A 14,787-nucleotide genomic window follows, 5' to 3' on the forward strand; every position below is an offset into this window, starting at 1 on the left:
CCTTGAATTGTCATGAGAGCCTTGTAGCTCTCCAGATGGTCAACTGGGTCGGTGGAGCCATCGTAAGGCTCCACGTGGGGCATCTTGAACCGACTAGGGATCGATTCGTTGAGGACAAATCGGGAGAGAGGTTGGGTGGTCCGGAAGTCAACATCGTTCGAAGACTTCTGACCATCCATCTGGAGTTGAGCAAGCCGACGGTCAATTTCTTTGAACTTACGTTCGTAGTCGTCAACCGTCGGTGTTGTGAAACCCCAGGGGTCGATTCTCCCGATGAACTTGAGAGTGAGGCAGACGGTGTCCGTGGCCGCTTCTCCTTCCTCGCCCGCTCCAGCTGGGAAGGAGAAGGACATCGAGATCGGTGGGTGTCGCACCATGGCCGCCTCGCCCCTTCTCGATGGGAGTGCTGAGACGGCTGCTCTTGAGGAGGAGACGGAAGTTGATGCGGACATCGGCGGCTACTTCTGGATGGCATAGGGTGCGCCATCGGTTGTTCTACCGGCGGTTGCGGCAACCGAGTCGGTTGCTGTTGGAGATTCTTGACCGCGTCCGTCAGAACGATCATTTGCCGCACGATCACCGCGATTTGTGCCTCCGTAGTTACCACTGGATGCGAAGAGCTGGGCTCCGCTGTGGAAGGTGAAGGAGAGGCCTCTTCCCGACGGGAAGAGCGCCTCGCCGATCCGGTAGCTCTCGATCGCTGAGTCTTGATTTTCGTCATCTCGAGAGGGTTTTTTTTTTAAGCTCTGTGGAGCTCGCTGTCTTACCTCTGTCGAATACCCCCTACCTAGCACGCCAAATCTGTTGCGGCCAATCCTCCCGTCGTCCGATCGTCGGTATTGTGCACCTGCAAGAAAAATCCTCACAGACCGGAGATGCCTCCGGCGGGGACCCTCCAACGGTCAAGTCAGAGAGGAGACTATGCAACAGTGAAAAATCAAGGGCTCAGCGGGGAAAAGAGAGAGAGGGAGAGCTCAAGAGCTTAAAGGCGCCTCAGAGAGCTTGAGAAAGCTTGCTCCCCCCAAAAATTTATCAAGACTGTTGCCTTACCCCATTTTATAGTAGAATGCGGTATGGTCCCATCATTAATGGTGTAGACAACTGGGGAGTTGTCAAATCGCCGGGGGCTGTCAAATCGTCGGGGGCTGTTAAATCGTCGTGGGTTGTCAAGTCATTGGGATTAATCCATGTCCTTGGCAGGACAATGCCTCAGGGCGGTCATACTGCATGTCCCTGATAGGACAACTGCTCATAGCGGTCGTATGGCATTTGGGTGGGCTGGCCTACTATATATCGGTAATCGACTGCCGGGACGTCGGGTGATGATCCGGAGACACCGTCGGCTGGTCTGGTGCCTTGCGGAGGTCGGATGTCGGCTACCACCCCCAACAGTGAGTCGGTGATTTGAGCTCGGCCGCTTGGCCAGTCGGGAACAGTATGAGTCTATTCGACCGACATATCTTTAGCCGGATATCGTCGGCAGCTATTGTCGGTAGTCATCGTCAGAGCCGCCGTCGAAGTCGTCCGTCGGTCCGGTCGGTAGAGTCGGACGTCGGTCGGACCCGTCCAAGGGTAAGTCGGTATACAGAGGTCAGTCGGTATATCCCAACAATGATAATAAAATAACATGCTATTAGTACTTTTATATGGTTAATCATTAACCGGTAATTTACATGTTCTTTTTAATTAGTCTCATGTTGAATGGGCTGTTCATAATGCTTGTTATAATTGCTGGTTTCTTGCATGATATGTTTATAATACAAATAAGTAATCCAATATTAGAAAATGTCCACAAAAGTGTGCTTGTGTTATCACTGACCTAGTCTAGCCAAAAAAAAAAAAAAACTTCTAATATCAGAAAAAATAATTAATGTCACCCAGTGCAAATGGAAGTGGAACAGGCTTGGAATTATTTTTTGACCTGATTCAGGTATAAATCAAACTTGGATCATCCCAAAATCTGACCTATCGAATCCTGCTTTCGGCTTTACATGCAGCCTACTCAAAGCTATAAGAATGCACTAGCTTCATTAGAATTTCATATATACATAGAGACCACCTTGAACTTAAGGTCAAATCAAAATCATAAGCCACAACTATTTAGTCCGTAACACAAAGATGTGCAAGAATGACCAATCAAGCATTCAAAAACTGAATCCCACTATGCTTATGTTTCCCTCCTACATCAAAACTGTACTGCCATCTGATCAAATAAATATGTACTTTTTTGTATATAAGTGACCATGCAGCTCTTCAACTCCCTTACAACATGGGAGATGCTCCTTTCCTAAAAAGAACCCCTTTAGTTCCAAGCATTTGATATGCAGCCACCTAGCCTGTGATGCTTATCTTGAATTGTTCATGTCCTAAGCTAGTTCTTTACATACCACAAAGCTGGTCGACAATTTGAACATTGCTGAAAGCCAAATAACACTTCACATAGAGCTGCATAATCATCTTGGTATCCATATTTTCAACCAGGTATGACAATAGCTAATCATTAACAGCAACATTTCAGATGCATTAATAATTACTACCACTCGTGCCATTAGATAACACTATGAAAATAGAAGTTGCATAATGTAGTATAGAAACTAATTATCTTCCAATTTAGTACTATAATATTTGATACCAATGTGTAATTTGGTGTCTGATACTGGCATTTCGGCTTGACTGCAATTCAATCAGTTAATTAGCTACAGAACATCCTTCTATAAGCTATCGAAAAAAAAGGCCAATACCAAGGATAAGCTCAACATCTTCAACGAAACCCATATTCAGCATCTCATCAGCTTCGTCAAGGACACGAAATTTCAGTGACTTCAAGTCAAGCATTCCCCTCTCTATCTGATCCTACAGCAAGTGAGCATGGAAATAAACACACATCACCAGGAAAAAGTCATGAGTTAATTAACCTTTGAGCAGTAAGGAACCAGAAAATTCATTGAAGATTTCTTTTTTTTGTGAAAGAAGAATACTTTTATTCTCCCGGGTGTTCCAACAACTACATCAACCCCTCGTTTCAGTGCAGTTTCTTGGGGACGATAAGGAGCACCTCCATATACACGGCATGCAGATAGTCCCACTGCCTCACCATAAACTTCAAACTCTGAATACACCTGAAAGCAAAATGATCTGAAATAGTTGCCAATGCAAACAAAATATAATTCCAGTTTCCACAGAAAATTCTTCACTGACCTGATTGGCAAGCTCTCTAGTTGGCAAAAGTACCAATACACATGGAGGCCTTCCATAGCCTGTCTTTCTTGATGTCTTGTGTTGTCCATCTACTAATGATTCCAAAATTGGTAACACAAAAGCCAAGGTTTTGCCATGAGAAATTGCAAGTTGTATATAAGTGGACAGTAATTACAAGAGATTAAATTTGAACCATGGGATGCAGTATGCTGACAATAATGCTAATGGATGCAATATGCACATACTGAATTGTATTCAGAAAAAATCACCATTTTTTTAAGTTAACAGTATGTAGAAAATCATAGATTATAAACCAGATGAGTCTTAATTAGGTATACAATCAGCCTATCATACAAACTTTCTCATTATTGAACTCGAAATATGCACATAAATGTCAATTACTAGCAATGCATCAGAAGATGAAGAGATATGATAACTGTAAGTCACGGAAAAATTACAATATCACTGTAATAGCAGATTAATGAATTGCCAAGTTCAAGAAATAAACTAGTAATCCAAACAAATGAAAGATTTTTAATGATCAAAAACAACCAGCCCTCTTAATCGTACTAGTATGCTTTGTTCAACATATAATCATGCCAAAGGTGTCCATTCGATCATTGCATGTTGATGAAGAAAAAATAAATTAATAAAGATTTCCTTCAAATGCTATAGAGAACACAGAAAGGCAAGCATGAAGCATAGCTTGCAACAAAAGGAGGGGAAAAAAAACCAAAATACAAGAATATCACTATCAGGACATTACAAATGCATCAGATTGAAAAAGGAAACTAGTAGATTTTGCATGTGAGATGGTGACTAAAGAGGATAGTTTAAAATTAACAAAAAAGAGATTATTTTAAAAACTTGAATGCATATGACTGGATGTATAGTAGATGACAGGAAGAACTAAATTCACAGGATAGAGGTAATGCTTGACAGTGAATGAATTACAACATGACAAGAACCGAATTACTTTGTATTGGTTGGTGGACCGCAGCTTGTCATATTATACTATTTCCTTCTAGAACTAAAATTAATTGTCATCTTCCATGTTGGAGATACTTTAACCACACAATCTACAGAGCAACCATAAATAAGGAGTCAAATCAGAAACAAAAGGATGAAAGCAAAGACCAAAACCAAATAAGAAAAAAAAAAAGAAAAGAGAAATTTAAAGAAAAACTTGTTTTCTAAATGCAGACAATCAGAGCTTCATAATAAAACAAATAAATAATATGGGAAAAAATAAATAAATAAGCAATCAGCTTTATAGTAAATAAACAAATAAATAATGGAGCAACTCCCAAATTAATGTGGAAATAACCATCATAGGTATTATTCAGAAAGTGCTCTGGAAATTGAAAATCAAAAGTACAGAAATACCAAACAGTGAAATGGCAAGCACTTTGATGCTTAAATATAATAATAACCTAAAATGAATATGTAAATTCATGTTATCAGAATCATGACATCAGAAACATATTTGGCTTCAAACCAAAGTTGGGACCGCAAAGTTTGTGAAACTTTCAATTTCTATAGTGTTATTTGCTGTTAATGGGCTAAAGTTAGTAATACAGTGTATAGTAGGCTTAAGTATTTATAGCAACACCACCATGCTTGCCTGTGAGGATTTAGCAAGAAGGAGTGTTCGGTAGAGTCAGCTACCAAATGAACGTTCAGCACATGTCCTTCCTTAAAGATCATAAAGTTAACCAGTGTATACCTCAAAGATTGATCATGTTCAAGAATTCTAGTGATGCTATCAACAGTTCTTGCATGTTAATAACTTTGAATGATCTACCCCAAGAACATTAACAGAACATCTAAATACATATTGAATGGAATAGATTAACTCATGATATAGATGTATTGTATGGCTCATGATTAGATAAAGTGATAGACAAACAAATATAATATCACTTGACAACTGAAATTGGATCATAAGCTTAAATCCTAGATAAAGGATGCCAGCATATCTCAGTATTAGCACTCACACCTTAACCAAGAAAATATAGGTTCTCTAATTTTATCTTCCATACCTATAGTATAACTTTTGGCAGAAGAGTCACAAATATTTGGGAGATGTTGTGCGCTAGCATCCAACATGATAGCCAGTCGCGGATTCATGTAACAACATGTGGGGTCCCCACAAAAAAAAAAATATGTGGGGTCAATTGACCCCACAAAAAAAAATTAAAAAAAAATATTAGGCATATATACATATACTAGTAGGAAAAATCAAAACTGATCCCATTAATTTTATGAATTGATCCCATATCTCATGTAAAATTTTGAAGAAGTAAAGAAAAAAAAGATCATATATTAAGAGTAATTATGATCTACATTCTCTCTCTTTAATGACCCATATGTCCTACCTCTCTCTTCCTCTCTTTCACTCTCATACCACTTTAACCTCCCTCCCCCTCTCTCTCATTCTTTCTCTTTCTTTATTAATTACTTTTTATCTTTTAATTATCCCTCCCCAATCCCATCCATCCATCTTTTATATTTAAATCTCACATCAATTTATTTTTTATATCCTAGAAGGACCACATCAAAAGATGAAAGGAGTAATTATGACATACATTCTCTTTCTTTAATTGACTCATATATCCTACCACTCTCTCCCTCTCTCATGCCACTTTGATCTCTCTCCTCCTCCCTCACATTCTTTCTATTTCTTTATTCATTACTTCTCTATTTGTCTTTTAATGCCCCATCCCAAACCCATGGTCCCCATCCGTCCACCCCTTACATTTAAACCCCACCTCAATTTATTTTGCATACCCTATTCAATCCAAATGCAATAGAAAACCATGTGTTCTTTTTGTCTCTCTTCTCAACCTAAATTAGATATTTCTCTTTTAGCTTCATTTTTTTATAATATTTTTTTACTTTTTTTTATCTTTTTCTTTTTTCATTCATATCAAATATATATGATTAGAATAATTTTTGGTTAGCCATTATAATTTAAACATTTAATAATATCTAGAATTTTGCTATAATGCTTCTTATAATATTTTATTATAAAGGATATTTAAGATATTACAAATTATTATTTTTATATATTTTATTATTTTAAAAAATAATATTTTTTTCTTTCTTCTTTCTCCTCCTACGGCTCCTCCACTTCTTTTGTTATATTGACCCCACAAAGCAAAATTGCTAGATTTGCCACTGATGACGGCCCGTTAAATTTCAACTTGAGAAGGATACCATCACAATTAGCAATAATTTATACTTTGTGAAGATGATACAAAAAACTGAGTCTTACATTTGATATTTCAGTTATACATGATCAATCATGCACAGCTTAGCATACAGCACTCACAAGCATGCATATGTGCAACTGGATCCTTAACAATTGATAACTTATCGATGTCAAAGAAAGATGGAATAGCATCCTTGGATTCAAGCAACAAGATAGTAAGTCAAAAGCTTCACTCACAAACTTTATAGTGGGAGAACAGCAAGCAGAGCGGCAGCCTTTTCAGTTAAAAGAACAGCTGAGAATGCTTAGATATTTGAATTTTTTACTAAGACAGTAGATGAGGATACAAACTGTCATGAGGCTGACCTAGTAGAACTAAGTAACTTCCTAGGTTGGAGTACCAGATAAGATGTTGATGACTCACGGAAAGGCATCAAAGTGCTCATTTACGCATTTCCAGGGTGGATACTCTGTGTTCGTCTTGGTGTGGGAGGTTAGGCAAACATAAGTAGGGCCCAATGGGGATTAGGAGTTGGTTTGTTAGAAATATGAAAAATCTTCATACCAGGCAGCAAGATTAATTTTAGAAGTTGGTTCCCAACTACCATGCCTGTTTTTTCTCCAACCACGTCTGAAGCATTAATTGTAACTGACAACAGCTATTTCTTAAATAGGAAGATGAGAGTGAGACGCAGCATGGGTTACCACTTGTTAGCTTCAAATATAGAAAGATGAATGTGGTATTACTGACTGAAGGATTGCAGAAACTTGATAAAATTCAAAATGGGTTCAATCCATCATTGGAGAGGAATCATGATATCAAGCTTTCACATAATGCACCTAGAATACAATTGTCTGCTTATTAAAAGGCCTTTTTTCAGGTTGCAGATCTTAGAGGGGCCGAAAGGTTCAGAATGGACATGATTAACAGGATTTTGAGGATATAAGACACATGTATTGGAAGAGATGGGAGAAAAATCGGATGTGAAACAACATCCGTGAAGGACCACCATGGCATTTAAGATAGGATGGTGTTTGGTGCACCACCATGGAAATGACCTATTTTAGTCCCTTACCGAGATTCTTTGTATCAAGCATGTAAGATGCTGCAAATGTAAGGCCAACAAAAACTGCAAGGTCAATATTTTAACCCTGGTTGGTAGTGAACTGTGATCAAAGCAATAGCTTAACTAGAACTTCAAAGTTCTCCAGATACCAGATATTTTTCATCAGGAAAGCATGTCAGGCTTCCAGGATCTTCAAAAGAATTCACATCAAAATACAAAAAGTGCAGTTTCAGATCTGGTGATCATAGCAACCATGGCTCAGGACATAAGATATGGTGTTGATCGTACTGACAAATGACAACCTTAGTAGGAAAATATCTAAAAGGAAACTTTCTCGTCTTCTCATTTACTGGGCAATTTAGAGAGAAATAGTCACAGCTTCCTTTATTCTAAGTTCAAAACAAGTGGGAAACAAAAATTATCCCATCAGAGGAACGCCCCACTATGATAAGCATAATATTTCTACCCTTACGAGCTACCAATTAATCCAAAAGATCCCTACATTCAGGTCGGTGGCAATACATATAAGAAAAGCTTTAACTAAATGGTCGCAAATGGCTTGCCTGTAACACCCCGCCCAAATTGGGCCCAGAATCAGCCACGGCCCACAAAAAAAAAAAAAAAAAAAAAAGGAACACAGGGGAGAAGACTCCCGAAGGAAATCTTCTTCCTCCTCTCGCCGGCTCCCAATCGGAGTCGGAGACAAGCTCCCTCCGGCCCTATTTAAGAAGGAGATCCCTCCTCTTCCTTTCCATCGAAAATCCTAAGCTCAATCGGCGACAATCGTCGGAAAATCCACCGCGGAAGACCGTCCCTGTGCCGTCCAATTTCTCGCCGGAAAAGCTTCGCCGCGACGGAGATAAGCCTCCTCCCTTCCTCTCTTCTCCCCCTTCCTTCCGTGCCGGTGTGCACGCTCGCCGGCGACCGGAGTCGTCGGATTTTGTTGCGGAAGAAATCTTTTTTTTTGCCATTTTTCCATCGCCAGTTGTCACTGCCGACCACCGGTTTGGTCCCCCTTTTACCGCCGGATCTCCTCCCCTCCTCCGACGGCCGCCCCACGCCGGCTGCGCCGCCGGCCGGCCAACCAATGAGGGGATTAAAGTTCCCCTGTTTCGGCCAAAGGAAGCACGGGAAAAGAAAAGAAAAAAGAAGAAGAAGAAAGAAAAGAAAAGAAAAGAAAAAGGAAAAAAGAAGAAAAAAAAAAGAAAAAGAAAAGGAAAAAGAGAAAAAGGAAAAGAAAAAAAAAAGAAAAAAAAAAAAAAAAAAAAAAAGAAGAAGAAGAAGAGAGAGAATTTTCCTCTCCCTCCTTTCTCTCTCTTTCCTCTCTCCTCTCTCTACCTTCTCTCTTAGATTCTCTCTCTAGACCTTTCTCTCTCTTTATGAATTTTGTCTCTCTAGAGTCTTTCTCTCTCTCTGATTTCATCACGGATCCTAGGATAAACTTGAAATGAAAATAAGATGATCTGAGATTGCTCCGAAATTCATGCGATAGATCTGATCCTAGTCCGATCCTATTTAAAATTTGTAACACTTGATTCATATTGAGTCACCCTGATAGGACCTCTGATGATCTCGACCATGATTGCCTCATCTGAAGGATATGAAGATTTCTCTCTCCACTTTCTCTCTCTACTTTCTCTCTCTAAAATTTTCTCTCTCTTCATGAATTTTCTCTCTCTAGAAGTTTTATGGATCAGTGGAGGAATCAAATACTTAGATAAATTCTAATTTTGGTTAATCTTGAGAGAAGTCCTCAATTTGTGTTATTAGGATCGATTATCGATAATTTTCTCCATATATAATTTTTATATTGATCAGGGTCATGAAGAGATGATTGTCTGCATATGATATCGAGTGGAATATTTTGTTAAAAAAATTCATAAATCAAAAAGAACATTGATTTCTGTGCTTGATCAGTCATCGGTAAAGGTAAGAATCTCTGTACATGATCATCATTATATATGTTATTTTACCGTTGGTTTTATCTCCTTGATTTTGCTTCGTTGGATTTGAGATCGATGAATTTTTATATCTGAGACATTGTTATTTATTTATGTGATTTTGAGCATGAGTATATTATATCAATACATATGTATCAGCGATTGATGGCATGATTATATGGGTATGACATATTTATTACATTGCAAAATTTGAATTGATTAATGAAGTCAAATATTATAATTTCATGAAAATTAAAAGAAAGAAATTTGGTTTGAACTGGCCTTGTCATGTGAAATAGCCTGCCAGGAGCTTATGCCTGGGACAGCCCCCACAGGCTTATGTGTGGAAGAATATATCCGAGAAAGATCATGAAGAATCTGATCCGAGAAATATCATGAATGATTTGATCCGAGAAAGATCATGGCCTCTTTGATCCGAGAAAATCATGAATATTTCGATCCGAGGAAGATCACAGAAATCGATCCGAATAAAAGATCGTCGCATGATCCTGGTAGTCCAAAGCCAAAGCCAAAGTCAAAGCCAAAAAGAAAGGATTAAAGACGATGTGATAATAGAAGAAAATAGAAAGATAAGACATGAAACAATCGTTGAATAAAATTGTTTCACTTATTAACATATGATAATGCATCTCTTTTGATAAAACAGATAATCTATAAATTTTGCAGTATTCTGGACAGTAAACATCGATTTTTATGTATATTGCTTATCTTTATTTTCAGATTATATTATTATATTGATGTGATATGAGAATTCTTACTGGACTGTAAAGCTCACCCTCCTTTATCTTTCTTTTCTTCTCAAAGTTACAGGATGCCTATGATTGGCTATGGCCTGAATTTATGGGTGAGCAGAAGGATAAATAAGAGTGTCATAGTATCTGATCAGAGAATTGAAGAAATTTAATTTGTAATTATGTAAGATTTTACGAATTATTGCTGAAATTAATTGTTATAGATGTTAAGGTTGTAACGATTTAATTTGGCTTGCATATTCTTTAGGGCTTGCTCTAAAGAGTGTGCGGCATCACGTATCCGATCGGGTGTTGGGTTGGGGCGTGACATTGCTGCCCATCAAATTATAAAATTAGATGACACTGAAGCAAAATGGTTAATTTGCACTGCAATTGGATTACCCACATAAGCAGTGTCCGGTAATTTTTCCTGATAAAAGGAAAGAACGGTATCACCTTGATCAATACACACGTAAAGAAAAGAAAAGAAAAGAAAAGGAACGAAAAGAGAAGAAAATTTTTAAGATGATACTGAACCCAATGACAACTAAGAGCCGTAAATATGGGTAAATTATTCGCACCTGACCAGTTCTTGCCCGACCGACCAAATCAGAGCCATCAAGAATGGCATCAAAGGTCTTTGCCTGAATCCGGAACAGCGACTCAATCCCCCTCGACTTCAATTTCTCCCTCAGGGCCTTGGAGATCCTGAACTTGGACACTGCATTAGGATTCCCGTCACCACCACCCATTCCCTCATCCTGCCGCTCGCAATTCTTCTCCACCAGCGTCGGCTTCTTCAAAGCCGATCCATTTGCCACAGCCTGGTGACCGACCGGCTCTCCTGCATCAGAGCTGGTGTCGCTCCTCTCCTCGTCAAAGGCCTTCCTCTTCTTCTTCTTCTCCTTCTTCTTGCGGTTGCTCTTTTCCTTCTTCGGCTCCTCGCCATCGGTAATATCTCCGTCCTCTGATTCTATCTTCCTGTTCTTCTTCTTCTTCTTCTTCTTGCTCTTGCGGTCTTCGTTTCGGGGGTCGGCGCCCTCGATCTCGGCCGCCATGGGCTCCGCTTTTTTGGACTTCTGGAACCCCGTCTTCCTCGCCTTCTCGGGATGCGGGGAGGAGGAGATGCGAGAACGCTTGGGGGTTGGAAGAAACTGGTGGCGCTCGGAGCTATCTCTCCCGTGGAGGGCGGAGGTGCAGTTGGGGTTTTGGATTCAAAGCGACGGTTTTCTGTGCGGCCGAACTGTAACTCCGGCGTTGGTCAATAACGGAAACAGTAATCGCTGAGTCTGTACCTTTGCTGGAAGTGGAGACGAATCGGTGGCTAATTAATACGGAAGCAGGATCGTGAATCCGGCGAGGAACAGAACCGGAGAAAAGCGGTTAAAACAGAAATGTGACAAGTGTATCCTCATGTTTATGCGGTTCTTTTCTTTTGCCCTTTTGCTTGTTTTTTTTTTTTCTTTTCAAGCACCGCCTGGACATTCAAAATACCAGTATTAGGTAATATTCCAGTATTTTTAGCGCATGCCGCATAAGATTTCTATGGGACCTGTTTGGAGCATGAAAATACTCAAGAATTGATCCAACATTGGATTAATTTCGTACTCCACTCAAAGTAGTGTATTTAAAAATCCAAAGTTGGCAGAAATGGATGGAGCAACGTCCACGCGGTCCTGCATATGATGCAGGAGTTCATGCCACGTGCAAGCAACGAGAGCCAAAAATCTGCTCAACTGCAAAAGTTCTCAGATTTTTTTTTTTTGATAATTTTCCGCACATCACATGCCATAGAAAAAATATAATATATTATTTAATTAAACCACATAATAATTATTTTTTAATATATATTTAAAATATATTTTTTATTTAAAATTTTAAATGATAAAAATATTTTTTTTTAAAAAAATTATAACATCCTGTTATCATATTATGATGTCTACAGTCAAATTATGATTTTCTGTATATAAGATATCATAATTTGATCATAATATATCATAAGAAAGAAATGAGTATTTTCATCATTTAAAAATTTTATAAATTTTCAATAATAAAAATATATTTTTTTTTATAATTTTTAAAAAATTTTATAATATTCTGTGTGCAGAAAATCATAATTTGACTATAAAATATCATAATATAGTCACAGAATGTTATAATTTTTTAAGAAAAGAAGGAATATTTTTGTTATTCAAAATTTTAAATAAAAAAAGAGAACTATAAATATTAAATGTACGTTGGAAAGCGATTATATTGTCTAATCAGATAGAGCTGCATATTTTTTCTACACCGTATGTAATGTATAAAAAATTTATCTTTTTGCTTTTGATAACAAAACCACTCAAACTTGCAGGTATTCAGCTTAGCTCATATCTAGATCAAGTATTGCGGAAATAAAATAGCGGAGGCACCTGATATCAGTTTCTAAGCTGTATGGAAGCTTAAGGTGTCGACCAAAATTGAATACTTTCTTTGGCTTGCATTGCTAAAGAGGCTCAGGTCCAGAGACAAAATCCGAAAGAAGCTTGGTAGATGTATTGGTGGATGTAGGCTCCAAGGAGGATCAGAGAAGTCAATTGACCACATAATGCTCGGTCGCCTTCTGCCTCAAGCATTTGGCATGCCATTCGTCTCCAATTAGGTGTCCCATCCCTCCCTAATTTTTTTCATTATTTTTTGCTCAAATTGGAGGAAGAATGATATTCCAAAGAGGATGCAACCTGCTTGTTTTGATACTCAGTACTCAAATGCGATGTGTTGGTCCATATGCAAGGAATGCAATTTCAGAATTCTCTTAAACTAAGCCTCCTCTTACTACCAAAAAACACTAAGCCTCATCTTCCTCGATTTGTATGTCATCAGGGATCTCCTTGCCTAATCACTGGTCTATTTCTATGCTGGCCCACTGACCTTATCGGCATCTCCCACATGTGGACCAAGATTAAAGGATCTTCCGCTCTCCCGATTGATGATTGAGGACATTCTCTTCAGGTCTCTCTCCACCGGTACTCAGTTGGAGAACAATACGCACGCAGTATTTTCTACGGACAGAGGGCACTTCCTCCCTAATCATTGTAGTTGCTCCCCCTCTTTGTAAGCCAAGTACTCGACTATCCCACTTTTCATCTTTTCCTTTTTCGTTACCTTAACCTTACCGTACATAAACCACACTACGATCCTTGTACGTAATCTTTTTCTTTCTCTTGACAAATTTGAGTGGCTTAGCCTCCCCTTGAATCCAAAAAAAATACGGAGAGAGAGAGAGAGATTTTTTTTTCAACCTATGGAAGCCAAAAATCCACATGATGCCTGTTTGGCTTCAACATACACTAATTTTCATATAAAGATCATTTCTCGTCTCTACCATTCAAGAAGTTTGGTGGGATTTGTATATAAAGCATCAATCTTTGCAACTTTGCTAAACAAAAGATTGCTCAGGTAGAGCAACAAGAATTCTAATCAAAATACTAAGAATACCTGGGAATTTACACTGTACAAGGAATTTCTAATAAATCACCATGACTTGCCACAAAATTAATCACAAGAAATACCAAGTGAAAGATTAGTAGAAAAAATAAGTGGACATTGCCTGAATTGCCAACTCAGCATCAGGTGTACTGACCCTGTATATAAATATGACAACCCTGTTGGTAGTTGAATTAGAAATACAGTAGGAACGAACATGTATCTCAGTATAAAGAGCTGTCCGGCCCTGACGTACAAAGCAGCACGCTGCCAGAGATAATTCAATTAACAGAAAGCAAATTGAACCATGTTAAATATACAGCATACAGAAATTGCAGGAAAGGAGGGGTGAATTCCTGCCAACTTCGCAAAGAATTCTTAGCCCATTGACCTGCTGCCTTCATCTTACCACTTCTTTATTTAAAATGCACGAATCTCAACATACATGCCTTTATCTTCTAACCTTGCAGACTGCTATTGTACTGGTGGCTCTGCACTTTTGATTATCCAAGGATGTTCTAAGATCTTCTGAAGGGAAAGCCTCTTAGATGAATCCTTCACCAGTAGCTGCACGTTGTAAGTCAGATTCAGAAGTCTGTGAACTTTTACCTTCTCCTCAAACAGAAGATAAATATTCACAAACTCACCTTCCTAATGAGATCCTTTGCTTCAGCAGACACAAGAGGTATGGAAGGGAAATTCAAGTCAACCTTCATGATCCTGGGCCAAGGTTTCAATCAGTTCTATGTTGTCCATGAGGTCATAAACTGCTTGCAGCATCAAGCGAGGTTCCTTACCTTCTGAAAGTGGCTTTCTGGTCGTCTTCTTCGAATGGTGGAACACCATAAAGGAACTCGAAGCATAAAACACCTAGCATCCAGTTATCAACTGCATGATCATGAGCTCTGTTCTCAATCATTTCTGGGGCAAGGTAATCTATGGTGCCACACATTGTACGTCACTTGGAATTTGACTGCACAGCCCATCCAAAATCTGCAATTTTTAGATGGCCCTGCATGGTCATACAGTAACTTGATTTACATACTCCTACATTTCTTGTCCTACAAAAATGGTATTTGGACTGTCCATTTAAATATGCTTATACTATAAAATGTGATAGGTAGTCTTCAAGAAATCTTGCAGATATTCAT

The 14,787-nt window shown here is 38.7% G+C and overlaps 1 protein-coding gene, 1 long non-coding RNA gene and 1 pseudogene across 2 annotated transcripts; 1 reads left to right on the forward strand and 2 right to left on the reverse strand.

The window, feature by feature from the left end:
* LOC105043545 (DEAD-box ATP-dependent RNA helicase 7-like) overlaps positions 1-11,385 on the reverse strand; it is a 28,040-nt pseudogene extending 16,655 nt beyond the window's left edge.
* A 2,371-nt stretch (positions 11,386-13,756) lies between these two features.
* On the reverse strand, positions 13,757-14,624 carry LOC105043363 (serine/threonine-protein kinase Aurora-3). The gene is made up of 3 exons (XM_010920885.4): positions 14,434-14,624; positions 14,284-14,356; positions 13,757-14,203 (listed from the first exon to the last, which is right to left on the reverse strand). Exons 1-3 carry the CDS (start codon positions 14,586-14,588, stop codon positions 14,111-14,113), a joined length of 321 nt encoding a protein of 106 aa, XP_010919187.1. The 5' UTR covers positions 14,589-14,624; the 3' UTR covers positions 13,757-14,110.
* Positions 14,080-14,771, forward strand: LOC140857204 (uncharacterized). Its single transcript, XR_012140755.1, has 2 exons — positions 14,080-14,212; positions 14,313-14,771. It is a non-coding gene; the product is annotated as an uncharacterized lncRNA (long non-coding RNA).
* The last annotated feature ends 16 nt before the right edge of the window (positions 14,772-14,787 follow it).

This window comes from Elaeis guineensis, chromosome 4 (assembly GCF_000442705.2).
Source record: "Elaeis guineensis isolate ETL-2024a chromosome 4, EG11, whole genome shotgun sequence".
NCBI lineage: Eukaryota > Viridiplantae > Streptophyta > Magnoliopsida > Arecales > Arecaceae > Elaeis > Elaeis guineensis.